Raw genomic sequence first — 27,061 nt, forward strand, 5'->3', positions numbered from 1 at the left:
TAATTAATAATAATAATAATAATGAAATCCTTTCAATGCGCAAGATTCTTTAGAATACAGCCTACTTGCGCGTGTGTTTAAAAGGTCCGCCTAATGCCACTCATCAGATGCACAATACCAGCATGTGTCAGATTTTGTGTTGATGTGTCAGCCAATGAGTTTGTTTTCTAAGCCAGTCATATGACCTACATTGACATTTGAATGATAAAGAAAGGCCATTGCATAAGAATGAAATTAAATACATGTGGTTTGTTACTAATCCGTAATGAATTATATATCACGAAAAAAGTTGCATATATCTTTAAAACAGTTCCATTACAAGCACACCGGTATGTTTGATTAAGAAAGTTATGATTCACATCCAATAACACGGGCGTACCTGACATTCGAATAGCGAGGGAACGTATTAATTGACTTTTGATTAAGAAAGATTTGGTTATTGTTGGTAAAAAACACAATCAATAAAACTGATAACTCCGATTATTCTTGAAATGTTTCACATACTAGCACATGTTTTTACATCTTTATATCAATTAATTGTTTGAATGTGTATATAAATGTATAAAGATATGTGGTTTGGCAATCGTGTGGGACAATGAGGTTGGGCAATGCACATTGATAATTGGCCGCACCCATTATTCACGGGGAGTGGTTGAGCAATGCCCCAACTACCTAATCTTGGTTCTACGATTGTTTGGATACAATAAGTTGGTGAACTTGCTCTTCACGATTCAAGTTAATACCCTAATTTCTGGGTGAATGTTACCAACTTATTATTTTTAAGAGAAAAAAGTCTTAACCTTTATAATAATAGGAATTTAAGGAATGTGAGCGTATTGTAGTGTGCGATACTTCGCTGAGACCACAGGTTTCCGTCACACAGCCTGGACACTTAAATGTGGCCATTTAGCCCTTTGATGATATATAAAAAAGTATAAACATAAAGTACAACTATGACATTCAAATAAAATTAAAAGTTTTTTACTTGAAAACAAATAGCATTATATATTTTAAATAGACAAAATGTCCAGAAATCCCTCAAACCACAGTTGCCCTAACCAATGTCAAATATTCCAGAAATCTAAATTGTTTTGCAATTAGCGTTTTCGGTGTTGATTCTGCGCATTTCGTATGATTCTAATAGAATTGTAGCGGGAACTAGCAAAAAAGTGATATTTTCTTGTAGCTTAGTCGTTTATCTTTATGGCAGGTTAGAAAATATAAGATTGTTTCAATTATTTAGGAACTTGTTGACATCGTTTAGGGCAAATGTTGTTTTGGGGATTTCAAGACATTGTTACATTGCTTATTTTTTTATATAAATGGACATATTTTTGAATTACACTCGTGGATATTTATTGAACCTCTTTATTGTTAGAATACTCATAAAAATGTCCAAATGTTGGTAAGGCTGCAAGTATAAAAAAAAACAATTATGCATGATACGAACAATGGTACATAAATGGTAAATATCTGACGCATTTATATATGAACAACGGTAAATATTTGGATTTTAAACTCACTGATAACCTGAGTTATCAAAACAATTATGCGGAAGCTTATATACATAAACACTTGGTTGTTATTGAGGATAGGAAATGAACTGTACAGGTATGGATTTGTTTATTTATTTTATGTCATGTCTATTTTTTCAATTACATTTAATTCATAAGCATGAATCAAACCATCCTTTTGAAAGTACCGTGTTGGCCTTTAAACCCTGCATCCGTGATGACACAATCCCTTCGAGGAGTATCAACTATAAGAGCACTTGGTACTGGTACTAAAATATGGACAATTTACTCTGATCGACTTTTATTTAAAATGTGTATTCATTGTTTAATTTGGACTCGCTTACAGTGCATTTATTCTTTGGAAATGAAAATGTTAACATTTATTTATTAATCGCACATAACTTACCGCATACACACCCCTCTATATATGTAGAGTCGATGACGGGTACCGGGGCCGGATACGTGATGTCTGCCGTGTTTTTCGGCGTCGGCGGGTCACTTTTCCTTGCCACCATCGTCCTGTGGGGATATCTATGCCGGCGGTACGGTCGCTGTGCCGCTCAAACAAAACCCACCGGTAGGAGGCATTCGGAACTCTTCGGCCATTTTTATCAAAAACAACCTCGGATGTATTTGGACGGTTTACATACTCAAAAAGAGGTACGTTTAAGTCCGCTGCAAGTAGATCGCGTAGTAATTTTATTTAGCAGTTAAACTTTATGACTTTATTCTTGGAAATCTGAATTATGTTTGCAATAATATACTTCACTGGCAATCAATTTAAACTTAGATCAATAAATACAATTCTAAAACACTTCATTTCATAAATGATATGATTCAAAATTTTACGAACTACTTCAACTGATGTACCGGCATACATTCGAGGTTGTTTTCGATAAAAATGGCCGAGGAGCTCCGAATGCGGTAGGAGGCGAGCATCCAAAGTTAAGATAAGCTTTTGGCGCTAAATATCGTTAAAAACAAGAGCTTGGTGCTTAAATTGATTAAAATATTATTCGTTGTTTATCACATAATCTAATGCGGAAGCTGATATGTTAAAAATGGATAAAATTTTGGAAAGAAAATATTAAAAACTCGAAAAAAATATAACTATTATACATCAGAGTGGAATCATGTTTAACATTAATTTTGTACACATGATTTTCTGTCAAAAATTACAGAACTACTTTTGTTTCAGTGAATCAATTAAACAGTGCAAGGACAATGTAAGTATTGACACTGTAACGTTTAATACTAATAACAGGAAACGTTCAATCCTATGATAACTATATAAGCATTATATCTTGCTGTTTTTCGGATTATCGCGTGCAAACTTTTAAACATTGCAAATTCATAAAATGAATTATATATTTCAAAGAACAATGGAGGTCGAGCAATCCGGACAGTACATAGGTAACGGCTTCGCCTCAGCTACGCCCCTAAGCGACCCTTACCCCCTCACCCCATCCCACCCAGTTTCACAGACTCCTACAGAAACATCCGAAACATTATCTGTCAGTATTATCGATGCACGTTTACAGTGATAATAAAATATCTAGCTATCAAAGTCTTTGATTACGGAATCCTTTAATAGAGCTAGACCAAAGCATGCCCTTTGTTCGTGGATGGGACAGAAATGGTCACACCGGTCATTATTTTCATCGACTTGTGTTTTTGACCGAAATCTAGATAGATTCGTTACCGTTAAGTCACACATATTAGGGAATAATATTTTGTCAATTGATAGTCATGCAGTGAGCGGATTTAATCGCGATAAAGGTGCAGTCACTCTATGACGTTCTAACCAAAGTTACATTCTTGCCATTATAAATAAACTTACACACCCTCAGTACCGCATTCATACAGTAGTCAGTGAGCACCCAAGAAAACGAAAAAGACAGCAACCAAGAGGTCTGCCAGGTGCCAATGTAGAGGCAAGATGAACCCTTCTTCGCATTGTCCCCACCATCCTCCTCTTCGGATGACGGGTAGAGAAGTGATGGCGAGCTTCTCAGAGGCCCTTTAAATATACAGAGACCTCCAATCGCTGGCAAAACACCAATAACACGCTAGTTGTACGGTACAACACGTTCAGTAAGTTACTCCATCGTCAGGCATGCGTCTAATACGTCTAAATACGTCAATATGCCTATGGAGAGGACGTCGGCATACGACCAAATTGTTGTGCATGCACAATTTTTTTTTATTTCGGCCTCCTCATACAACAACGTATGCCAGCTAATACCAGCGTGCTTTTAACGTATACAACTTATACCAAACCCACCCATCGTGTAAATTCGTCTATATAGTTTGATGTAAATTCATATCATGATCATTTTTAACCAATAGTTATCAGTTTTAAAAAAAAAGAGTTTTATATTTATTTGGTAGATTGACGATTAAAGATTAAATATTTTATAACAGCGGTAGATGTTTACCAGAACACAACGTTGTTGGTTAATCGTTAATACTTATGGGGATTAATTTTTTTTTTGATTTCACTAATCTCTGCATCCTTAACGGAAGAAAGTATCGGTAGTAGATTATTGTACTTTCTCCCTCAGATCTGTTTTTAACTGAATATATTTGATTTTATTATATCTAGATAAGCATTCATGTTAAGTTTCGTTTTGTGTTGACAATAATAGTTATGCGATATGAAACATGCTCTATGGGATAGGTGTTGAAGATAATATTTCCGCTGTATGATCCATAAAATACACAAAATTGAATAACTGAATTATACTGACTTTATTTCCAGATTTCGGAAGAAGCACAGAATTAAACATGTAAGTTAATTTCTTACAAGATTTTCTACACCAAACAGTATATTTATAGACAGTTACAACATTTCGTTCAAATCGTTACCACAACACAAGGTTACGTCAACAGTAAATACAAGTAATTACGCATTATGTTGATCTACTATAGGTACGAGAGCATCCAAGGTCATCCAAGCGATATGTACGAGTCGGTGGACACTTCTTCTCCACCACAGATGGTCTCCAAAACACGGTGCGCCGTAGAGAGCGACTACACGCTACCTCGACCTGATGTCACTTCAACTAATGACGTCATACATGGTCACGTGAACGCCGCCATTATTAAAAAAGACGCAAGCATTCTCCACGAGACGTTCGACGGCTCCAGGATGCCGAAATACAGAGCGCCGGACGTTCCGTCAAGCGACAATGACGTTGGCTCATCTTCAAGTGAGTCCAGTGATGCGGAGAACGTCGAGATGGGAGACAGCGGGAAAATCGCAAGTGTGAAACGTAAGCCTCCATACGTAATCCCAACAGTCTGTGAAATCGACAAAGACAGACCTCCAACATTACCAGGTTAGAATTTGATCCAAAATATTTTAATAATATTAGGTTTCTTTAGAATACCATTGCAGTTCATTTGGTTTGATTAAGTTAAAATGTTTGCAGTGATCATGGCCAAAGCCATAATGCCCATTTTCTACTTAGTTAAAACTTTAATTGGTATTTACGTACATATACAGGACACTGTTAACGTTTTTCAGTACGGAAGCCACCTAAGTGAAGCCAGATACCGAGATAGACATAAAGCCAGTGGAGGATTTTACAATTTGTGTACTCAAATTGAAAGGCTCAGTAATAAATCAAACTGACACCGTTTAACTGTACTTAACAGGAGTTTGAAGAGAAATCAAGAGAAAGCCTTGATGTTTTAATGCTTTAATGGAAATGTTCCTTCACAAGGCATGATTCTCATGTTCACTTAAACGTCTCAACCATACATTTAAACACAACATTCACAGGAATTGGCATTTCTGAAGAAAGAAGGTTTACTTTGCATTTTCGTTTATAATAGTCATCATTTCCATTCTGAATGCTTTAAATGAAATAAAAAAAACACACAACAAATGCAATAAGAGAGGAATACTGTAGAAATCGTCAGATTCGCAGAGGAAACATAACACATAAAATAATATCATCAAAACCATATTTTTATCATATAAGTCTGCAAACAAAACAACGTATGTGACAAAAATGATTTATACAGTTCTAGGGAAAACGTTTGAAATATGAGTGTGAGAATGGCGTTAGGCAAGGCAAGGCAAACTAGCAGTTGTAAAGGCTCAATATCTGTCTTTGATGCCATTTTTGGCCGTATTTGTTTTTTTTTCTGTTTTCAAATTGACGTTACGATATTGTTTGAATGGTGATAGTGAACCTCAAAAAATGCGGTTTGCTTGCGCAAGACAAGTTCAGTATGGTCGATCAATATCGAGCGAGCGAGGTTTTCGTGTCGGTCGTTGGAGGGGATTTTTTTCTGCATCGAATATGTATTTGGTATTATGTGTTAGGACGGAAAAATGAATTAAAGAAACCAATGTATTTCGTGTATTCTCGATATATTGATAAGGAGTATAGCAGCCAGTTTGATTTGTTAGTAGTTACTATTGGATACATATTGACCAATCAATAAACATTTTGGACAACTTTGACCAAACCAAAAACTTCATCGGTTTTATACAATTGCTTGCAGTACAACATATGATAATTACGTTAGTTATCAACTTTAAAGACATTTTGATGAAATTTATATAAACATATATTTCTTACAGACAAATGAAATGAACCGAAATACCTCTTAGTCAGGAAACTATTGAGCAGCCTTCTAATACATAATTGAAATTATAATTGACCAAATTACGGATCTTAGAATGTTCAAGAAAAATGTCTATATTTTGGCAATGATGCAACTAAAAAGCAGTCAACTAATACATGCACATTTTAAAGATGCACTCTTACTCCCATATAAAATTTACCACAATTAATACTTATGTTTTAATATTCCAAAAATGATGATTAAATGTCGTAAACAATGGTTCTTATGAAGGATATCAAGTTTAATTTGAAAGAAATTAGCATAAAACACGGTATTTCTACATTATGAGATTATATTAGACCACAGTAAATCTTTTAGCATTCACCAATCATTTAATATTTTTGCGCTTTCTGCTATTAAATAAACGGTTACAAGCTTATCAGTAATTGATATTTTCCATACATGCAATATTTAGTAAGTTGTTAAAGGTTTATCAGTCAAAAATGATGTTTGTTATACATGTGTATGTATTGATTTTGAATAAAAGTGTCACTATAAGTGTCTAAGTTATGCATCTTAGAATATTCCAGGAAAATGTCCACCATTGGCAACGGTACACATACCCGTGGTCTGAGGTTCTCACTTATATAAGAATAATGGGAACTATCTGGCGTGGTTTTATATAAACAAATGGTATCTTGTGCAGTATATGAACAATGGTAACTATCTAGTTTTTCAATTACTAATCGTAGCACTTTTAAATGAATGAGGAAACTTCTATTCATAAAACGCTTGGATGTTATTGAGGATAGAAAATGATGAACTGTGCAGGTATGGATTTTTTTTAAATTATTCATTTTCATGTATTTTTATCAATTTACAGTAAATGCTGACGCATATGTCCTGTTTTCCTTATCATTGAGTGTGCGGTGCATTCCTGTAAAACTGCAATGTATATTTCATGATCAGTGAAGTGTCATATAACAACAGCGAAAACCGTCTATATCAGAAGAACGAATCATCATCTAAAATTAAATAGCAATAATTGTTGAGAAAACTGTATCAGAACTATCCTTTTTGTAAGCCTTCAACTGACACATTCCCTTACACGAAATATTGAAAGTTAAGATCACATTATACATGTACTGAAAAAACGATAATTTACTAAATAATCAAATTTATTCTGACCATTAGTTGGCCAAACTTTCTCTTTATTGAATTTAGACTCAGTTATAGTCCATATATACATAGACTAACTTATAGTCCATATATTCTAAGAACACAACCTACACTTCAGCCAATTTAATTGCAGATAGGCAATAATAAGTGTTTTTAATCATTAAGAATTTCAACTTTCACGGGTGTTTAAAGGTCCGCCTACTGCCACTTATCCGATACACACTCCCTGCGTCAGATTTTGCGTTGACAATGTATCAGCCAGTGAGGTCGTATTCTAAGTCAGTTAGATGACTTGAAGTTATATCTTAATGATTAATAATTTAACCTTTTACTTCAATCATGTCTTCTAGTTATTACTTGGATATTTGAACATTTTAATATTTAGTCATTTATCGCTCATAGCTTACCATATACAGGACCCTTTTAGTGACAGAGATGTGTCCCGCGGCCTGTTACTTGATGTCCGCCGTGTTTTTCGGCGTCGGCGGGGCGCTGTTCCTGGCCACTGTTGTCCTGTGGGGATACCTATACCGGCGGTACGGCCACTGTGCCGCCCGAACAACACCCACCGGTAAGTGGCGTTCATCAAATTGTGAGGACTGTCATTTAGAAAGGACATGGCGCTAAAATTGACACGGGTATTTATTATCTATCACATAATCGTACTCCATGGATATAATGTTAAAGGCTGAAGAAATGATACAATTTTTTTTATCGTAAATGCACCAGTGATTGATACCCCCCCCCCCCCCCCCCCCCCCCCGCTACAATCATTAACGTTATATTATAATCAATGCACGTGGACAATGATAATAAACGATCTAGCGTGAATATGCTGTCACAATCTTTGTTTACAGGATCCAACAAGCAATAACAAAATCATGCTCTCTTGGTGAACTCCAGACGCTTCTAACATCTAATTCATCAACACCTCCTATCCCATTAGACATATTTTATGTCTCATAATGTCGTTTTTTTAATAGATTCATTATAATTGTTTACCTTTTAAAATGCAATCGCACAGCTTAACTATTTCCCCAGTATGATCCATATTAAACATCTTAAACCAACTTGTGAACCTTATTTCAGACACAGAATTGAATCAAGTAATCTTTTTCATTGTTTTCCAGAATACGGAAGAAGCGCAGAATTAAACATGTAAGTTAATTTCTTTGAAGTTGTACTTCACAAAACAGAACATCTATAGACAGTAACATTTCGCAAAAAAGCTTTACCGAGTACACATAGCAAAATTACAGTTAATACAATTAATTATGAATTCGGTTGATCTACAAGATGCCAGGGCGCCGAACGTCATCGCAGTGAGATGTTCGAGCCGGTGGACACTTCCGCTCAACCACTCACGGTCTCAACAACACAATACCTCACGCCACCTCGACCCGATGTCACTTCAGCCGATGACGTCATACATGGTCACGTGAACGCCGCCATGGAAAAAGACGCAAGCGTACTCCAGGAGACTTTCGACGGCTCCAGGATGCCGAAATACAGGGCGCCAGACGTTCCGACAGTCGCCCGTGACGTGACGATTGGGGACAGCGCGGAAATCGCAAGTGTGAAACGTACGCCTTTATACGTAGTCCAAACAGTCTGTGAAATCGACAAGAACAGACCTCCAACACTACCAGGTTAGAATTTGATCCAAAATATAGTATATACTGGGGTTGTTTAGAATACCATGGCAGATGATTTGGTTTGATTAAGTTAAAATATGTGCAATGTTTTAGGCCAAAGGCATTATGCCCATTTTCTACTTAGTTAAAACTTTTAATGGTATTTACGCACGTTTTTCAGTACGGAAGCCACCACAGTGAAACCGGATACCGAGATAGACATAAAAGCAAGTGGAAAATTCTACAAAATGTGTACTCAAATTAAAAAGGCTCAGTAATAAATCAAACTGACACCATTTAACTTTACTTAACGGGAGTTTGAAGAGAAATCAAGAGAAAGCCTGGATGTTTTAATGCTTTAATGGAAATGTTCCTTCACAAAGCATGATTCTCATGTTCAACCATACATTTAGACACAACATTCAAAGGCATTGGCATTTCTGAAGAAAAAAGACATAATTATGACTAAGAAGCTTATTCCTCCAAACTTGTGTTAACATGTGGAAATATTCTCTAGGGATCATATTCAGTATATAAATGTTATTCAGAAATGTGGACTCTTGACTTCACAATAATATCTATGACCGCCCCAGTTTTAGTGAATTCATGTACACTGTTCAGGTTTATTACATCTTTTTACAAACGTTTTCGTACATACACATGTAAGCATGATGTTGACAGCAGACTGCATGTCACCTCATTCTCATTATGTTTACTTTGACTTTAAAATGCTTAATGCATAAAATAAATAATCAACAGGTGCAATAAACAGAGGAAACTGTTGGAACTTTAAAAAAAAATTTTCGGTGTTTGAAAACAAATGAAAGCATAGAAAAACATGTTCATTTTTTTAAGTTTGCAATCAAATCCAAGAATGTGACAAAAAAGAACTATACAAGTTTGATAGAAAAGTGTGATAACTTACATGCAAACTAATAACATTACAATAAAACAATGAGCATGTTACATAACCAATTTATCTTGTGTACAATGATTTGTGCAACAAGCATAATTACATGCCCAAAAAGATCTCCCTAAATGTGTTAACAACATGTTAATTATCATTATTAAAAAACATATTTCCTTACAGGAAAACAAAAACTGACCCCAGTTTCTTGAACAATCTAATAACAGGAATGAGGATCAAGCTCATCGCCCTATTTTGATTGGGCATAAATTGTTATTCTCATTTTAAAGAGTGTCGAGACTTTTAAGGAATCTGTCTTCAGAACAATCATGATTTTTTCTTTTCCATATAATCAACTTTGAAATGAAATAAGATACTTAAGCGGATATGCTTAAGATTTTCAAGAAATCGGGATCTGGTTTTTACAAAGTGATATTAAAAATCATTTTGAAAGCTTCAAGTTATATGAGAACAGAAATGCAATCAACAAGAATGAGAAAGCCGAACAGTAAAGTTTTCTTCTCAGCACTGTTAGTGTTTTTATCACTTCTCCCTATCACTCCTGCTCTATGAATTCCACAGGTCTATACTACACGTGGGGGTGACGCCACCCCTTCATCGCTCAATGCTGGCCTGTCTGCACCTTACATGCCCGCTCCCTAGCTGGGCATCTTACAGAGGTATCGTATAGGCAACATCTTGATGTTCTTGTCTCCGCCATCCAGTTTAATGACGCCCTCGCCGCCATCAATACTCAATAGCGTTCCTGTTGCCTCTCGCTCCTCTCCCATTATCACCTTTGTCTGGAAACAGAGATTTCAGTGTGAAAACCACATTTATGGACCTCGCAATATAAACTGTTTCTCTCGCATAATATCTACTCAATTTCATATGAATATCTTGAAAACTCTTTGAGCTATTATCATGCCTATGGCCAAGGTTTGAGATTTTGCACGATGACCCGTACACCAAAACTATCACAATATTTTGACTTACCTTCGAAAAACAGATAAGCTTATTATAAATGCATACAAGGTAAACATCTTGGATCATATTTGATATAATATCATTCATTAGTGCGGACTGCAGACTCTTACTTAAATAACGATCTATGATGTTCATTTAACATTGCACCAGATTTAATGGATTTAGGTACACTGGAGTTAACTTCAACTTTTTACAATCTTCCTGGTACATTGACTTCATTTGATAATCTCCTAGGTTCTTAATTCACAGCAATAAATACTGTAACATAACCATTAATTGCAATTGTTTGCCTCATAGTTTTACATTTGTCAATAACATCTAAGAGCAAAGTAGTGCTGACAGAGACATTAGCGAACCGCCAATATTTTACCTTGTCACTCTTTTCCGGCTGTACAGGCTCCAGGTGTTCACAGGGAATACTGACCACCTTGTCCTCTGATGGCAGGAATACCGAACACATCCCACTCTGCAATGAACATGGTAACGGTTGACAGACAGAAGGTTACAGGGGAAACTTCCTACAACTTAAAATATTTAACCACTGGCAAGATTGTGCAGTAACAAAACAGCCATTCCTGAAAGAGTACCCGTGCGTAAATATATTTACAGATACTACATCGGTACTCACAGTGATGCTCCTGATGACTCCAGTCTGGTGAATGAGGTTGGCGTCATCATGGGTCTCCCGTATGCGCACCTCAATGTCAGTAGTGTGCCAGTCTGCATTGCTGTGGTCCATGGCTGTCCCTGGTGTCTGCGGGGTGAAGGGGGCCCCAGGGGTCATTGGGCTGTAACCCCCATATGCTGACGGGGAGGGAGATGCTTGGTAACCCAGGGGACTGGGGGAGGAGCCACCCAGGCCAGGGCTGTTAGCTGGAATAAACAATCATAATATTTTCATTATACCGACCAATCAGTGATGATATGGACTGATCCAATGATGCAGAATCTGATTCAATAATGGATAACGAACTTGTCTATACAAACAATGACATAACTGATGTAATCATTTATATAAACAGTACTTATACTTAGTCCAAAACTGGTACAATGATGATAATAATTCCTCAAGATGTCACCTCTATAAATATCATAAAACTTAATATGAAAACATATTTGACAAGACATTTAAATACTCCACAATATGAGAGACTTTTTTCCGAATCAAACACACATGACTGTTATTGATTGTGAATATCAATAATTTCTACTATTTAATGGGATCTTGAAATGATATTTAAATTAACGATGTATTATTTGTTGAATATGAAAAACATGAGAGTAATTGCTTTATTTGTGTGAAAACATGCTTACTTCCATAGAATGAGTGGTGCTTAGTTGTTAAGTTTCAAAATATCAACCAAAACATGACTTTTCTGTCACTATGTAAATAAATACAGAGTATCCAATGTTTTTGATAAATTGAAATTAGGATTAAAGTGTCAGTTAAAATGGCTACAACTGCTTTTGGTGCACTTCGAACGAAATACTATACATTTCAAGGATGTCAAGAACTATAAACACAGGCCTCACCTTGATATGATGATGGGGATGGTCCATAGGGGGAGTAGGCTGTGCCGGGAGTCTGTGGAGTGAAGGGGCCGCCCACAGGGCTCCGGACATCGGAGGCTGGGGACACAGAGTCATCAAGGTTGTAGTCAAAATCTGATTGTCTGAAAAGGAAGGAAATATTTATAAATATTAACTTAAACAGTGATGTCTAGATGCATTGAACAATTAATACATGGAAGCTTTCAAATAATCATAAATTTGAGGCACCTTAAATTAACTTCAAAGCAAGAAACAAGGAGACAGTATAGATTAACAAAACAAATAATGCCTGTGAGAATATCTTAAGGAAATACTGATGCAGTACAACATACAAACATATGACTAGGTTTTTTCCTACCTGCTTGGTGTGTTAGGATTGGCTGGATCCCAGGCGCCTGCCCGTCCTGGGGTCATACTGCCCTCATGTTGGGGTGTCTGTGAGCCATAGTGGGGTGTGCGGCTCCCATCATGCAGAGGGGTCTGGGAACCGTACATGGGTGTGCGAGAACCATACATAGGAGTCTGTCCCCCATACACAGGCGTCCGTCCACCATGTGTGGAGGTCCTGCCTCCAGCACCAGGCCTCTGCCCTCTGAAAAATTAAAAGAAAGTGGAAATGTGATATTACAAATACAAATCTAATGCAAACCTAAGTAACCTTTACAGCAAAGCTTTCTGTATATCCTGTAATGATTACTTTTCGAAGTATTCTTTAGAAAACTTTTAGAAATTAAAGCTGTATAAGAATGCAGCACAAATAAAACAATAAATCAAATTTTGGGGACCAAGATTATTTAGGACTGTAACATACGTGAGAGAGGCAAGGCGAGACTTGTCCACAGAGATGGTTTTACAGCTGGAATGTAGCTCCACTCTCGCAGCGCTCTCTGTGCAGTCCTTAACCATACCAATATAACCTGTAAAGGGAATATCATAGTAATAAACCAGGTACAACAAGAGATGTTTGTCAAACATTATGCCCCCTGAGCGCCAAGTTGCCAGAAATATTTGGACAATTGAATGAAATATGCATGGACTGAAATGACAGCTGATTTGTCATTGGATGCATATGAGGCAGGTCATCTACTGGTCATACCTAATCTTCATGTCAAGTTTGATGACCATAGGTCCGGGAATTGTTGAGTTATCACTCGGACAAGCTTTGGTCTTCCAACAGACCGACCGACATGTGCAAAGCAATTATATAACCCCTCTGCTTCGAAGGGGGGCATAATTAAACTAGATGTTCACTGAAAACTGATACTTCAACTCATGCATTTAGTGACATATAAATTTCTACTGTCTACTATATAAGAAAATAAAATATGGACAATCAGAAAACCTTTTTTCAGCTTACAGTCACACTGACCTTGACCTTTGACCCACTGACCTCAAAATCAATAGGGTTCATCTGCTGGTCATGACCAATAAGCCTACCTAGTATGAGGTCCCTGGGTCAAAGCGTTCTCAAGTTATTGATCGGAAACCGTTTTTCATGTTAAGGTCACACTGACCTTGACCTTTGACCCACTGACCTCAAAATCAATAGGGTTCATCTGCTGGTCATGACCAATACACCTACCAAGTATGAGGTTCCTGGGTCAAAGCGTTCTCAAGTTATTGATCGGAAACCGTTTTTCATGTAAAGGTCACACTGACCTTGACCTTTGACCCACTGACCTCAAAATCAATAGGGTTCATCTGCTGGTCATGACCAATAAGCCTACCTAGTATGAGGTCCCTGGGTCAAAGCGTTCTCAAGTTATTGATCGGAAACCGTTTTTCATGTTAAGGTCACACTGACCTTGACCTTTGACCCACTGACCTCAAAATCAATAGGGTTCATCTGCTGGTCATGACCAATAAGCCTACCTAGTATGAGGTCCCTGGGTCAAAGCGTTCTCAAGTTATTGATCGGAAACCGTTTTTCATGTTAAGGTCACACTGACCTTGACCTTTGACCTCAAAATCAATAGGGTTCATCTGCTGGTCATGACCAATACAACTACCAAGTATGAGGTCCCTGGGTCAAAGCGTTCTCAAGTTATTGATCGGAAACCGTTTTTCATGTAAAGGTCACACTGACCTTGACCTTTGACCCACTGACCTCAAAATCAATAGGGTTCATCTGCTGGTCATGACCAATAAGCCTACCTAGTATGAGGTCCCTGGGTCAAAGCGTTCTCAAGTTATTGATCGGAAACCGTTTTTCATGTTAAGGTCACACTGACCTTGACCTTTGACCTCAAAATCAATAGGGTTCATCTGCTGGTCATGACCAATACACCTACCAAGTATGAGGTTCCTGGGTCAAAGCGTTCTCAAGTTATTGATCGGAAACCGTTTTTTCATGTAAAGGTCACACTGACCTTGACCTTTGACCCACTGACCTCAAAATCAATAGGGTTCATCTGCTGGTGATGACCAATACACATACCAAGTATGAGGTCCCTCGGTCAAAGCGTTCTCAAGTTATTGATCGGAAACCATTTGGTATTCCGACCGACCGACCGACAGACAGACAGACCGACCGACCGACCGACCGACCGACCGACATGTGCAAAACAATATACCCCACTTTTTTCAAAAGGGGGCATAATTAAATAGAAGAATGTACATGGATGAAAAACATGACCATTTATATTTCATTCAAAAACTTGAATATGAATAGTTATTGCAGCATAAGATATGAGAATTTGTATAAAAACATTTCAACTTGCTTACAGACAACTCTCAAATGCAGATTAAAGTAGATAACACATGTAAGCATCCATAAGCCTATTTTCATGGATAGTAATTCGTTAACTAGAACTTGCTGTGACTGCATCTACCTTTAAAAGGTCCTTGTATGATCCTGACAGTCTGACCAATCATTTCACGATCCCTCTTCACCCCAGGTCCACCCCCTGGCCCCCCACGGCCCCTACCCCTCCCTGGGGTGGAGCCTCCAGACCCTGGGTGTGCGGGACTGGACAGGCGCGGGGACATGAACCCTGGCATTCCCACTGAAACATTAGCCTGCAGAAAGAAATAGATAGGAAAGTGTTAAAACCTGAATGGTTGAGTAGATCACTGTATGGTTACAGCCTTATTATAATACTTGTAAAAATATGCTTTTATCAATCCTTATGTAAATGTGTGGACATCTAAAAACCTATCTACAATAAGCAGACAAAAAATAGGGAGAACAAAAGAACATTCTAAAACTGTTAACTTTATTCATGTTTCACAACATGCATTTCAGCAAAGCTTATTCTGCTACAAAAGAACCTTCCCAATGTTATATGTATACATAAAACAAAAGTGTAACTACCTTGGATGAACCACCAGCCTGAACCAGATGCCTGGTTTTGCAGACAAAGTATCCTCCATTGTCTGTCATCTTGCGGGAAAGCAGGAAGGCAAAACTGCGGTACAGGTGCTTGATCTCACCATCTCGACCCTGTGGATATAAATGTCATTCATTATAGCATAACTATGGTACAAGTATTTGATCTGGACATCTTGACCCTTCGGATAAAATGTAAGTCGTCACAGCATATTGAATGACTTAAGCAACAGCAATAAACAAAATCTATTTAAATGTTGTTTTTAACTGACAGTAAATTTAAAAAGAAATGATGTAGTCAGAACCGATTGTTGTAGAAGCTTCAGCAATGAAAAAGTGACAGTTTCTGACAAGTTAAAACTTAACACAAAAGAATTCAGCAAGGAATCAGATATGATATATTGCCAAATTATGGGTGATCCAGTAGAGAGTGTCTACTTACAGAGTGTGGCCCATCCACGACCTTGACAATGTCCTTCACACATACATTGTTGTTCTCTGAATCGAGGGCTACAGCATGTTTCGTGTCCTTCTTCCTTGTGATGGCCTGAGGCTTCACGTTCATCACCTTTACATTATATCAAATATAACTGTATATACCAGCATGTGAAAGACATTTCTAGGCTCAAAAGGGTTCAAACTTCAAATATGCAAACAGAAACTTTAAAACAGTGATTAGTAATTTTGCTACTTGTTCACAATGCTGCACTACAAATTCCATTAATAAAGTTGAAAAGATAACTGACATGTATTTGTTAGATAACTGACATGTATTGGTTGGATAACTGACATGTATTTGTTGGATAACTGGCATGTACTGGTTGGATAACTGACATGTATGTGTTGGATAACTGACATGTACTGGTTGGATATCTGTAATGTATTTGTTGGATAACTGGCATGTATTTGTTGGATAACTGGCATGTACTGGTGGAGAAGCAGTTTCCGACAGTTTTTATACGTTTTTATTGAATTATTTATACGTGTTTAAATACCTACTAATATTGTTCACATTTTAGATAACTACAGCTCAAGCTGCTATTGTCGATATATTTTTCACATGTGTGACGTCACACATAGTATATCTAATAGGGGCGCAAAGAGGGTACTTACACTGTTCTGATTAGCTTGTGATGAGAAGCAGTTTCCGACAAATCGAATGCGGGGCGGATTTATGTGCCTATTGTGTGTTTTTATTATCCGTTTATTTAATAAACTAAATATAAGACTTTAATAAGAGAAATATTATTTAATTTTTCAGGATTTACGAAAAATTTAAACCTTAAAATTTACGACAGTCAATTCATACTCGAAATCAGGCAGACACTGAATATCAATGATATTTTGATTCATTTCTGATATAAACTTTTGTTTGTATACATTTAAGTGAATGTAGGTGCGAAACAAGCATGACACCAGTGTTCACAAATATGTACACAATGATCATCGTTTGTATAAGTCAATTAAGGAAAACCTTGTAGCTATTCATAGATATGCAAATTAGGTTCACACGCATGCGCAATACGCGGCACGTGCCGATCCCCCACGTGCAAGTTTGTGTACAAAATGATAAATAAACATTAAACATTAAATAATAATAAAAGTAACTTACGTGTCTCGGTTAGAATTTCAACTTTTGATTGCCTAGTTACCACATTGTTGAATTACAGTACCTTCTTTATGAAGATCTAAAGAAAGTACGCGAAAAAGCGATTTGTCGGAAACTCCTTTCTGTCGGAAACTGCTTCTCAACCAGTACTGGTTGGATAACTGGCATGTATTTGTTGGATAACTGGCTTGTACTGGTTGGATAACTGGCATGTACTGGTTGGATAACTGGCATGTACTGGTTGGATAACTGGCATGTACTGGTTGGATAACTGGCATGTACTGGATGGATAACTGACATGTATTTTTTGGATAACTGGCATGTATTTGTTGGATAACTGGCTTGTACTGGTTGGATAACTGGCATGTACTGGTTGGATTTCTGTCATGTATTTGTTGGATAACTGGCTTGTACTGGTTGGATAATTGGCATGTACTGGTTGGATAACTGGCATGTACTGGTTGGATAACTGGCATGTACTGGTTGGATAACTGGCATGTACTGGTTGGATAACTGGCATGTACTGGTTGGATAACTGACATGTATTTTTTGGATAACTGGCATGTATTTGTTGGATATCTGTCATGTATTTGTTGGATAACTGATATGTATTTGTTGGATAACTGGCATGTATTTGTTGGATAACTGGCATGTATTTGTTGGATATCTGTCATGTATTTGTTGGATAACTGGCATGTACTGGTTGGATAACTGGCATGTACTGGTTGGACATCTGTCATGTATTTTTTGGATAACTGGCATGTATTTGTTGGATATCTGTCATGTATTTGTTGGATAACTGGCATGTATTTGTTGGATAACTGATATGTATTTGTTGGATAACTGGCATGTATTTGTTGGATAACTGGCATGTACTGGTTGGATAACTGACATGTATGTGTTGGATAACTGACATGTATTTGTTGGATAACTGGCATGTATTTGTTGGATAACTGGCATGTATTTGTTGGATAACTGGCATGTATTTGTTGGATAACTGATATGTATTTGTTGGATAACTGGCATGTACTGGTTGGATTTCTGTCATGTATTTGTTGGATAACTGGCATGTACTGGTTGGATATCTGTCATGTATTTGTTGGATAACTGGCATGTATTTGTTGGATAACTGGCATGTACTGGTTGGATAACTGGCATGTATTTGTTGAATAACTGGCATGTATTTGTTGGATAACTGGCATGTATTTGTTGGATAACTGGCATGTACTGGTTAGATATCTATGTATTTGTTGGATAACTGTCAAGTATTGGTTGGATAACTGTGTACTCTCGTGTTTACCTTATTGTGCATACTGAGGACCTGGAAGTTTTCTTTCTCCAACCGCACAATCACACCAACAGTCTGGGGACTGAAACATATCACCAGCATAAAATAAAGTACAATTATATGTTATCATTTTGTTTTCAATTTGAAGTGAAACTTGACTGTCAGAAGATATGTATAAAGCAACTTTCAGGTCAGTCGCTTAAAAGTACTACCAATATCCAGATTACATGTCAACAACCATGCTTGATATTGCATTTCCAAAATGGGAATGTTTCAATGAATCCAAAAACAAACTACAAAAGCACTTGCAGTTACAATACCTGAAAAATCAAACCTGAGACCTTCCCCAACAATTATACTCACTCAAGATGTACAAGATCACCGAACTGGAACTGTCCCAATGAGTCCACGCCTGTTGCCATGTCAGCACACAGCTGAAGGTCCTTTGGCAACACTTTCAGCTGCAAATATCATGAGCATTTAATAGGACCTTACTGTTACCTTATATATCTAACGTGATAATCAATTCTCTAACACAACTTTCTATTCGAAACTATAACTTTTGATTACATAAATTCTTCAAAATGACTAGAATACTTTTTGACTTCAGAAATTCTGTAACACTGTAACTATCAAACTTTGATAAAAAGTTTTTCTTTGGTTAAGTTAGTCACTAAACTGTCCCTTTTTGCTTACAAATTTTGCAACAAAACTTACTTCATGCATGGTAAGATCTGAGAAGAGCACAACGATTTGATCCTCCACTCGGACAATGAGGCCAGTGTCACCCTCATACTTGCCCCCGATCACCTTCACGTGATCCCCTGTCTTAAAATGCTTCTTCAACTCATGGGCAGGGAACTCCAGAGGATCCTAAACAATACAAATAGTTAAATCAATGTTAAACATGTGACTATTGTGGTAATCACAATAACATGCTGTATAGTATCTTGAAAGAAATGCCATATTTTTATAAAAAATCTGCTCTACTAACCTGATTTTGTTCAATGTATTAGCCAATTAACTATGTAGTCCAATGAAAACACTATAACTCTTCTTTTGGATTCAAGTTGTTTATTGAATGTTTTAGTGGAGTATTTATTGTACCTTAAGGTCCTCATGTTTGGGTATCATGGTGATCTTGTCTGCGTCGATGCTGATGATCTTTCCCTGCAGGTGGATTAACTCCCCATCACACACCTCTACCACGTCCCCGGGGATGAAGTTGTGAGTAACCTCACCCGCACTCTTGTCAGGGATCACTGTCAAAATGTTCTGGAGGTTAATTCTTCATTGCATGCATATATAGCAATGTTCTTAACAAAATATAAATGTTCATGAATTGTTACAGAGCATTGTTAATTGAAAGCAAAGCTGCTTTTGATCTGAAGTGAAATATTTTGAGAAAGAAGTAAAGAACTCGTATGACAGTTGTGTATATAAATAAGCACACAGCAGAAGTAAAAATGTCCACTATCTTGGCCAACCCAATGAGATATCGTCAGAGACCTTTAACCACATGTCCATAGTATTAAGTATACCAGTTATGTTGACTGCATCAGGTTGATCCTCAAACTTCTCCAATTCAGCTAGTGTAGGTTTCACCCCTTCGGCAACCTGAAATCATTTAAATATCTTACAAATCAAATATAAAAAAACACAACCGTACCAAATTTGCTCTACAAAAATACATGACCAAGTCACACCAATAATTTAAGACACTGGAAAACTATCATCTCTTCTTAAGGCCTCCAAATGAATGAACATTCCTAGTCTGGTAAACTACCATCTCTTCTTTAGGCCTCCTAATGAATGAACATTTCTAGTCTGGCAAACTATCATCTCTTCTTAAGGCCTCCTGAACATTCCTAGTCTGGTAAACTATTATCTCTTCTTAAGGCCTCCTAATGAATGAACATTCCTAGTCTGGTAAACTATCATCTCTTCTTAAGGCCTCCTAATGAATGAACATTCCTAGTCTAGTAAACTATCATCTCTCCTTAAGGCCTCCTAATAAATGAACATTCCTAGTCTGGTAAACTATCATCTCTCCTTAAGGCCTTCTAATGAATCAACATTTTTAGTCTGGTAAACTATCATCTCTCCTTAAGGCCTCCTAATGAATGAACATTCCTAGTCTAGTAAACTATCATCTCTCCTTAAGGCCTCCTAATCAATGAACATTCCTAGTCTGGTAAACTATCATCTCTCCTTAAGGCCTCCTAATCAATGAACATTCCTAGTCTGGTAAACTATCATCTCTCCTTAAGGCCTCCTAATCAATGAACATTCCTAGTCTGGTAAACTATCATCTCTTCTTAATGCCTCCTAATGAATGAACATTCCTAGTCTGGTAAACTATCATCTCTCCTTAAGGCCTCCTAATAAATGAACATTCCTAGTCTGGTAAACTATCATCTCTCCTTAAGGCCTTCTAATGAATCAACATTTTTAGTCTGGTAAACTATCATCTCTCCTTAAGGCCTCCTAATGAATGAACATTCCTAGTCTGGTAAACTATCATCTCTCCTTAAGGCCTCCTAATGAATGAACATTCCTAGTCTGGTAAACTATCATCTCTCCTTAAGGCCTCCTTATGAATGAACATTCCAAGTCTGGCAAACTTCCATCTCTTCTTAAGGCCTCCTAATGAATGAACATTCCTAGTCTGGCAAACTATCATCTCCAGTTAAGGCCTCCTAATGAATGAACATTCCAAGTCTGGTAAACTATCATCTCTCCTTAAGGCCTCCTAATGAATGAACATTCCTAGTCTGGTAAACTATCATCTCTTCTTAAGGCCTCCTAATGAATGAACATTCCTAGTCTAGTAAACTATCATCTCTCCTTAATGCCTCCTAATGAATGAACATTCCTAGTCGGGTAAACTATCATCTCTTCTTAAGGCCTCCTAATGAATGAACATTCCTAGTCGGGTAAACTATCATCTCTTCTTAAGGCCTCCTAATGAATGAACATTCCTAGTCTAGTAAACTATCATCTCTTCTTAAGGCCTCCTAATGAATGAACATTCCTAGTCTAGTAAACTATCATCTCTCCTTAAGGCCTCCTAATGAATGAACATTCCTAGTCTGGTAAACTATCATCTCTCCTTGAGGCCTCCTAATGAATGAACATTCCTAGTCTGGTAAACTATCATCTCTCCTTGAGGCCTCCTAATGAATGAACATTCCTAGTCTGGTAAACTATCATCTCTCCTTAAGGCCTCCTAATGAATGAACATTCCTAGTCTAGTAAACTATCATCTCTTCTTAAGGCCTCCTAATGAATGAACATTCCTAGTCTGGTAAACTATCATCTCTCCTTAAGGCCTCCTAATGAATGAACATTCCTAGTCTGGTAAACTATCATCTCTCCTTAAGGCCTCCTAATGAATGAACATTCCTAGTCTGGTAAACTATCATCTCTTCTTAAGGCCTCCTAATCAATGAACATTCCTAGTCTGGTAAACTATCATCTCTAGTTAAGGCCTCCTAATGAATGAACATTCCTAGTCCTGATAAGCCTGATGCTTAAAAGCCTGGGCCCAATTACTTGAAAACTCGTTAAATATGCAAAAACAGTTCTTGTTTTTTGAATTACTCAAATACATTTCCTGCTCCTAAACAACTGTCTTTCAAGTTTTTTACCATTTTTTTTTAATTAACATTATCTATAAATTGAGCAAGTTATTCTGTAATTACTTACGTAATTTCAGGAAACAAGGTGCCTGAGATCAGGAACAGCTCTGAATTTAGGCAGGCCTTCTACTTATCCGTCTGTTACTCATAAATAGACAGTTCAAGCAGATTTTCACTTTTTACATACAGTATCATACACCTTAATCAAACATGGCTTATTGCTGTGTTCCTAAAATAGAAAAACCAACCTAAACCCTGTGTTAAACTTACAATGGCTGACATGACAAATGTTTTGAAGAGGAATCCTCGCCTGCTGTACTTGTTGCCTTCAAAGAGGAGGAAATCTCCATCAAATGTCACTTCACCTCCTATTGCTCTGAAGTGAGAATCATTACCTATTTATTAAACACCATCAAAAGTAAGAAAAATGCAAACAATGTTCTACCTATAAAATACTTTGCACACTTAAAATGAGAATGGAATGTAAACTGTTATTGGACTATTTCACAGTATCATCATTTCAGATACCAAACTTTCTTGATTTCATCCACGCTGGACAACTTTTGAGGTGACCTTTCGTTATTGGACTTCTTTATCATATCATTTCCAATACCAAACTTTACTTACTTGATTTCATCCATGCTAAACAGCTTTTGAGGCGGTCTTCTCTTTGGCTTCTTTCTGTCTGCATCCTGCAATAGTTTCCAATCAATTTAACCATCTAAACATCAGAAAACAGTTCTAGCATGACAAAAAAATGCACATCGGTATTGAATCTTAAACACAGTAATAGTCGAACACATTCAATCTTACAGAGTTTTGATGGCGAAGCACCCCTCTTAGCCTTGAGTAGTCTACCCTAGGCAGCAGTTTGAGGTGCACAGCGTTCTGAGCAGATTCGACGTAGTCCACCTGTGCAAGGTCGTCCTTGTAGATACCACGCTTTAGACGCACCCATCCTTTAGGCTTGAGGACAGCTGTCTCCTTCACCACCTTTAGACAGTCTGTCATCTCCTTGATAGGAACCATCTGCAAAACAACAGCATACGGTATTCAAGAAGATAGTTATGATACATTTAAACTGATAATTACTGACTAGAGTCTTTGCTGCAATTTCTGAATAAGTCATAGATAACTGAGATGTAAGACAAGAAGCTGAATAAGATTCAATGGTAAATTCATTTACCTTCAAAGTATTTTTGAAATAGTTTTGTTGGTATATAACATGGATACAATGAAATACATCAAACTGTCTCCACAGACAAACTACATTTTCCATTTGAATAATTATTCTTTAAATGTTTGAAAGTTTTTTTGATATTTTCATTTCAATACTTACAGATTAAAGCTATTTTTTTCTGTCTCAAATGTATGAATTAATTATTACCATCTGGGACCACTGTCCGATGCGTAGACTGCCGATGCCCTCTATGGCCTGTTTGACGTGAGTCTGTTTGTAAGCCTCAATGTAAATGTAACCCTTCAGACTCTCCTTCGCTATCACTGCCTTGATCTGCATCGGCTGCAGAAACAATGTAGGTTTATTAACTGCTTCTGTCGCAATTTACACCATAAAACTAAAAGGAATTGTATCAAAAATAGTTTGAGCTTTTTTTTTTGCATGCAAGTGCTATTAATGTACTTCAAGGTGCATTTAAACATTTCTTTCACTTTTAGCACTTAAAATTGATATTTGGTAGAATCAAACACCAAGACAAAACCAGAGAACTGAATGATTGTCAAGCTTTTTTCTTGTCTACGGTACCTCTTCAGAGAACTGGTACGCAATAAACTTCCTCATCAGCTGAAGGGCAGTCTGTCTCTCCTCACCGATCCGACACTTCACAAGCCACAGGTTAGGGTCCCTAAACAAATATACCCCGACACATGTTATCCTATCCAAAATAGCCTTTACATACTGTCAAATCATCAAATGAGGAAATCATCAATATATTTCTCTTTATTAACTGAGATTAAAACAGTTTTCTTGATATAGAATACCCATTAAGGAAAGGTATGAGTCCAAAGTGTTTAAAATTTTAGCATGTGAGAAGACTGACAATTTAAGATCAAAGATAAGAGAAAGGACCCTTACTTGACACCCGGAAGGAGTCCCTGTTGTGTGATCTCGTCTGACATCTCTTCTCCCTCCCCAAACCTATCCAGCGCCGAACTGTCCCCGTACTTCTGACGGTAGTAAGCCTCAATCTCATCCTCTGTTTGAGAACTGGAAACAAAGTAAGGAGTGACCAGTTATTTGAGAGAATGATAAGTCATAATTCACTTTATCTTTACTTTTTTATCTGAACAAACAACAAATCTAGATGTCAAGATAGACACTTTAGAATCAGAATGAAATACAGGCAAAAGAGAATATTACATTGTTAAAAACACAGTTACCATATCATAAATGATGTCAGCAGCAGGAAATAACAGATGTATATCTCATATAAACAGTGTTGGAAATATGCAAGTTATAAAGCAACATTTTACTCAGTGTTGTTAATATTCTAACAATTTTTTACAATATAAATAGAATAAGACTTTCGTCATCATTCAATATTTTTCTACTTAAACAGGTTTCTTAAAATTGACAAAAAAAGTTGCCAAGACTTATTTTTTGTATCAAGTTATGAAAACTTGTTTAATAAATTCAATAATGAAAGACCTCTACTATAATATCCCCTCTCTCTATTTCTATTATGTTCAGTTATATAAAGGACATTAACTGACCAAAAAACAAAATCCTGGAAAATTCTGGGATTCGGACCAATAACAAGGCTTCTTGAAAATGTTTTCAAAGCCATTCCTATCAATTTCCAGGTATATCTTACTGTTTTTAATAAACAGCATAAAGCAAAATTAACAAATCTTCCAATCCTGACTTCAGGATAAATTCTAAATCTTATCATCAATAGTTATATTCAAAAGGTTTCACAGTGAAATATTTCTGTCAGCTTATAGCACTAAGTCTCAATGTCCTTTCACTTGACAAATATTCCTCACTCACTTCATGAGTTCATTGAGCCTCCTGTTGCTCTCCATGTCCTTGGCAGTGGGGCCCTCATACATGGACTTGCGGTCCATCAGCTCTGCAGCTCCCTCCTCCCAGTCTTCCTCCTCCTCCTCGTCATCATCGTCAACCTCTGGGGAATACAAAGAACACCACATAGGTTATGATTATTCTTTTAGCTCGGTAAAATCAACATAAAAAAACAAGATTTGGAAACAGAAATAACATACATTAATACTGTGAATTGTTTTTCAATATCATTATCTAATCATGGACAATGATCGATGGGCACACAATTGAAACCAGCTAAATTTTGATCTCTGAAATTGCCTTTATAGACGTTTTTTCAGCTGTATTGTGTAAAGGATTTAACCCTCCATTATCCATATTTGTTTGCGATTACATCATGGTTATCAAACTGCAGTACTATTTACATTTATATTCAAAATCTTTAGCTGTAAAAGTTTTTCTTTCTGAGTTAAAAGATTTGGAATTTTTATCTAAATTGATATTCGTTTTATTTTATTTATACTGGAAGTTTGAGATAAAAGTATTAACAAGTCTACAAGAGACTCAAAACCGAACTACGTACCAGCCTCATCGAGGATAAAGCCCCTGTGTGCTGGTTTCTTCTTTTTCCTGTGGTGACCCTCATCTTGGTCCTCATCCTCTTCCTCATCATACTGTGTATCATGAACATAAAGTTTAAAAAGGCACACACATTATTATCATTAATGACCATTAACAAAAACACAAACAGTCTTTAGTAACTTGATTATACATGTGACCTGCGCATACTATCAATCAAAATATATTAATATCAGTGACCAAAAAGATTGATGGACAAAAAAGAAAAACATTATTGATTTCTGTTGCAGGAAGACTCATTGACTTGTAAGTGTACATATTGTTCATAATGAAGACTCATTGACTTGTAAGTGTACATATTGTTCATAATGAAGACGCATTGACTTGTTAGTGTACATATTGTTCATAATGAAGACTCATTGACTTGTAAGTATACATATTGTTCATAATGAAGACTCATTGAATTGTAAGTATACATATTGTTCATAATGAAGACGCATTGACTTGTAAGTATACATATTGTTCATAATGAAGACGCATTGACTTGTAAGTATACATAATGTTCATAATGAAGACGCATTGACTTGTAAGTATACATATTGTTCATAATGAAGACTCATTGACTTGTTAGTATACATATTGTTCATAATGAAGACGCATTGACTTGTTAGTATACATATTGTTCATAATGAAGACGCATTGACTTGTTAGTATACATATTGTTCATAATGAAGACGCATTGACTTGTAAGTATACATATTGTTCATAATGAAGACCCATTGACTTGTTAGTATACATATTGTTCATAATGAAGACGCATTGACTTGTAAGTATACATATTGTCCATAATGAAGACGCATTGACTTGTAAGTATACATATTGTTCATAATGAAGACGCATTGACTTGTAAGTATACATATTGTTCATAATGAAGACGCATTGACTTGTAAGTATACATAATGTTCATAATGAAGACGCATTGACTTGTAAGTATACATATTGTTCATAATGAAGACTCATTGACTTGTTAGTATACATATTGTTCATAATGAAGACGCATTGACTTGTTAGTATACATATTGTTCATAATGAAGACGCATTGACTTGTTAGTATACATATTGTTCATAATGAAGACCCATTGACTTGTAAGTATACATATTGTTCATAATGAAGACCCATTGACTTGTTAGTATACATATTGTTCATAATGAAGACGCATTGACTTGTAAGTATACATATT

General features: G+C 36.6%; 2 protein-coding genes across 5 annotated transcripts in view; one reads left to right on the forward strand and one right to left on the reverse strand.

Moving 5' to 3' along the window:
- Positions 1 to 1,558: 1,558 nt before the first annotated feature.
- Positions 1,559 to 9,459, forward strand: LOC128229922 (uncharacterized). Of its 2 annotated transcripts, none has more exons than XM_052941831.1 (8): positions 1,559 to 1,611; positions 1,948 to 2,091; positions 2,713 to 2,740; positions 2,893 to 2,927; positions 7,702 to 7,845; positions 8,405 to 8,432; positions 8,571 to 8,923; positions 9,090 to 9,459. In XM_052941831.1, the coding sequence occupies exons 1-8, from the start codon at positions 1,599 to 1,601 to the stop codon at positions 9,107 to 9,109; spliced, it is 765 nt and encodes a 254-aa protein (XP_052797791.1). In that variant the 5' UTR covers positions 1,559 to 1,598; the 3' UTR covers positions 9,110 to 9,459. The 2 variants fall into 2 exon arrangements, with proteins under 2 accessions (XP_052797791.1, XP_052797790.1); XM_052941830.1 differs by lacking the exon at positions 1,559 to 1,611 and adding an exon at positions 1,715 to 1,774.
- The window catches only part of LOC128229921 (transcription elongation factor SPT5-like), a 33,572-nt gene continuing 15,763 nt past the window's right edge, over positions 9,253 to 27,061 (reverse strand). For all 3 annotated transcript variants that reach the window (XM_052941829.1, XM_052941827.1, XM_052941828.1), the window contains exons 4-25: positions 25,825 to 25,915; positions 25,230 to 25,365; positions 24,315 to 24,446; positions 23,985 to 24,084; positions 23,607 to 23,741; positions 23,033 to 23,248; positions 22,847 to 22,911; positions 22,490 to 22,595; positions 20,120 to 20,195; positions 19,686 to 19,840; positions 19,296 to 19,451; positions 18,942 to 19,039; positions 18,591 to 18,660; positions 16,124 to 16,249; positions 15,667 to 15,795; positions 15,185 to 15,371; positions 13,165 to 13,270; positions 12,712 to 12,945; positions 12,336 to 12,475; positions 11,431 to 11,675; positions 11,173 to 11,268; positions 9,253 to 10,618 (exon numbers count right to left, since the gene is read on the reverse strand). In XM_052941829.1, the coding sequence (XP_052797789.1) occupies positions 10,475 to 10,618; positions 11,173 to 11,268; positions 11,431 to 11,675; positions 12,336 to 12,475; positions 12,712 to 12,945; positions 13,165 to 13,270; positions 15,185 to 15,371; positions 15,667 to 15,795; positions 16,124 to 16,249; positions 18,591 to 18,660; positions 18,942 to 19,039; positions 19,296 to 19,451; positions 19,686 to 19,840; positions 20,120 to 20,195; positions 22,490 to 22,595; positions 22,847 to 22,911; positions 23,033 to 23,248; positions 23,607 to 23,741; positions 23,985 to 24,084; positions 24,315 to 24,446; positions 25,230 to 25,365; positions 25,825 to 25,915 (2,943 nt within the window). In that variant the 3' untranslated portion in view covers positions 9,253 to 10,474. The remainder of the gene's footprint in view (positions 10,619 to 11,172; positions 11,269 to 11,430; positions 11,676 to 12,335; positions 12,476 to 12,711; positions 12,946 to 13,164; positions 13,271 to 15,184; positions 15,372 to 15,666; positions 15,796 to 16,123; positions 16,250 to 18,590; positions 18,661 to 18,941; positions 19,040 to 19,295; positions 19,452 to 19,685; positions 19,841 to 20,119; positions 20,196 to 22,489; positions 22,596 to 22,846; positions 22,912 to 23,032; positions 23,249 to 23,606; positions 23,742 to 23,984; positions 24,085 to 24,314; positions 24,447 to 25,229; positions 25,366 to 25,824; positions 25,916 to 27,061) is intronic.

This window comes from Mya arenaria, chromosome 4 (assembly GCF_026914265.1).
Source record: "Mya arenaria isolate MELC-2E11 chromosome 4, ASM2691426v1".
Lineage (NCBI taxonomy): Eukaryota > Metazoa > Mollusca > Bivalvia > Myida > Myidae > Mya > Mya arenaria.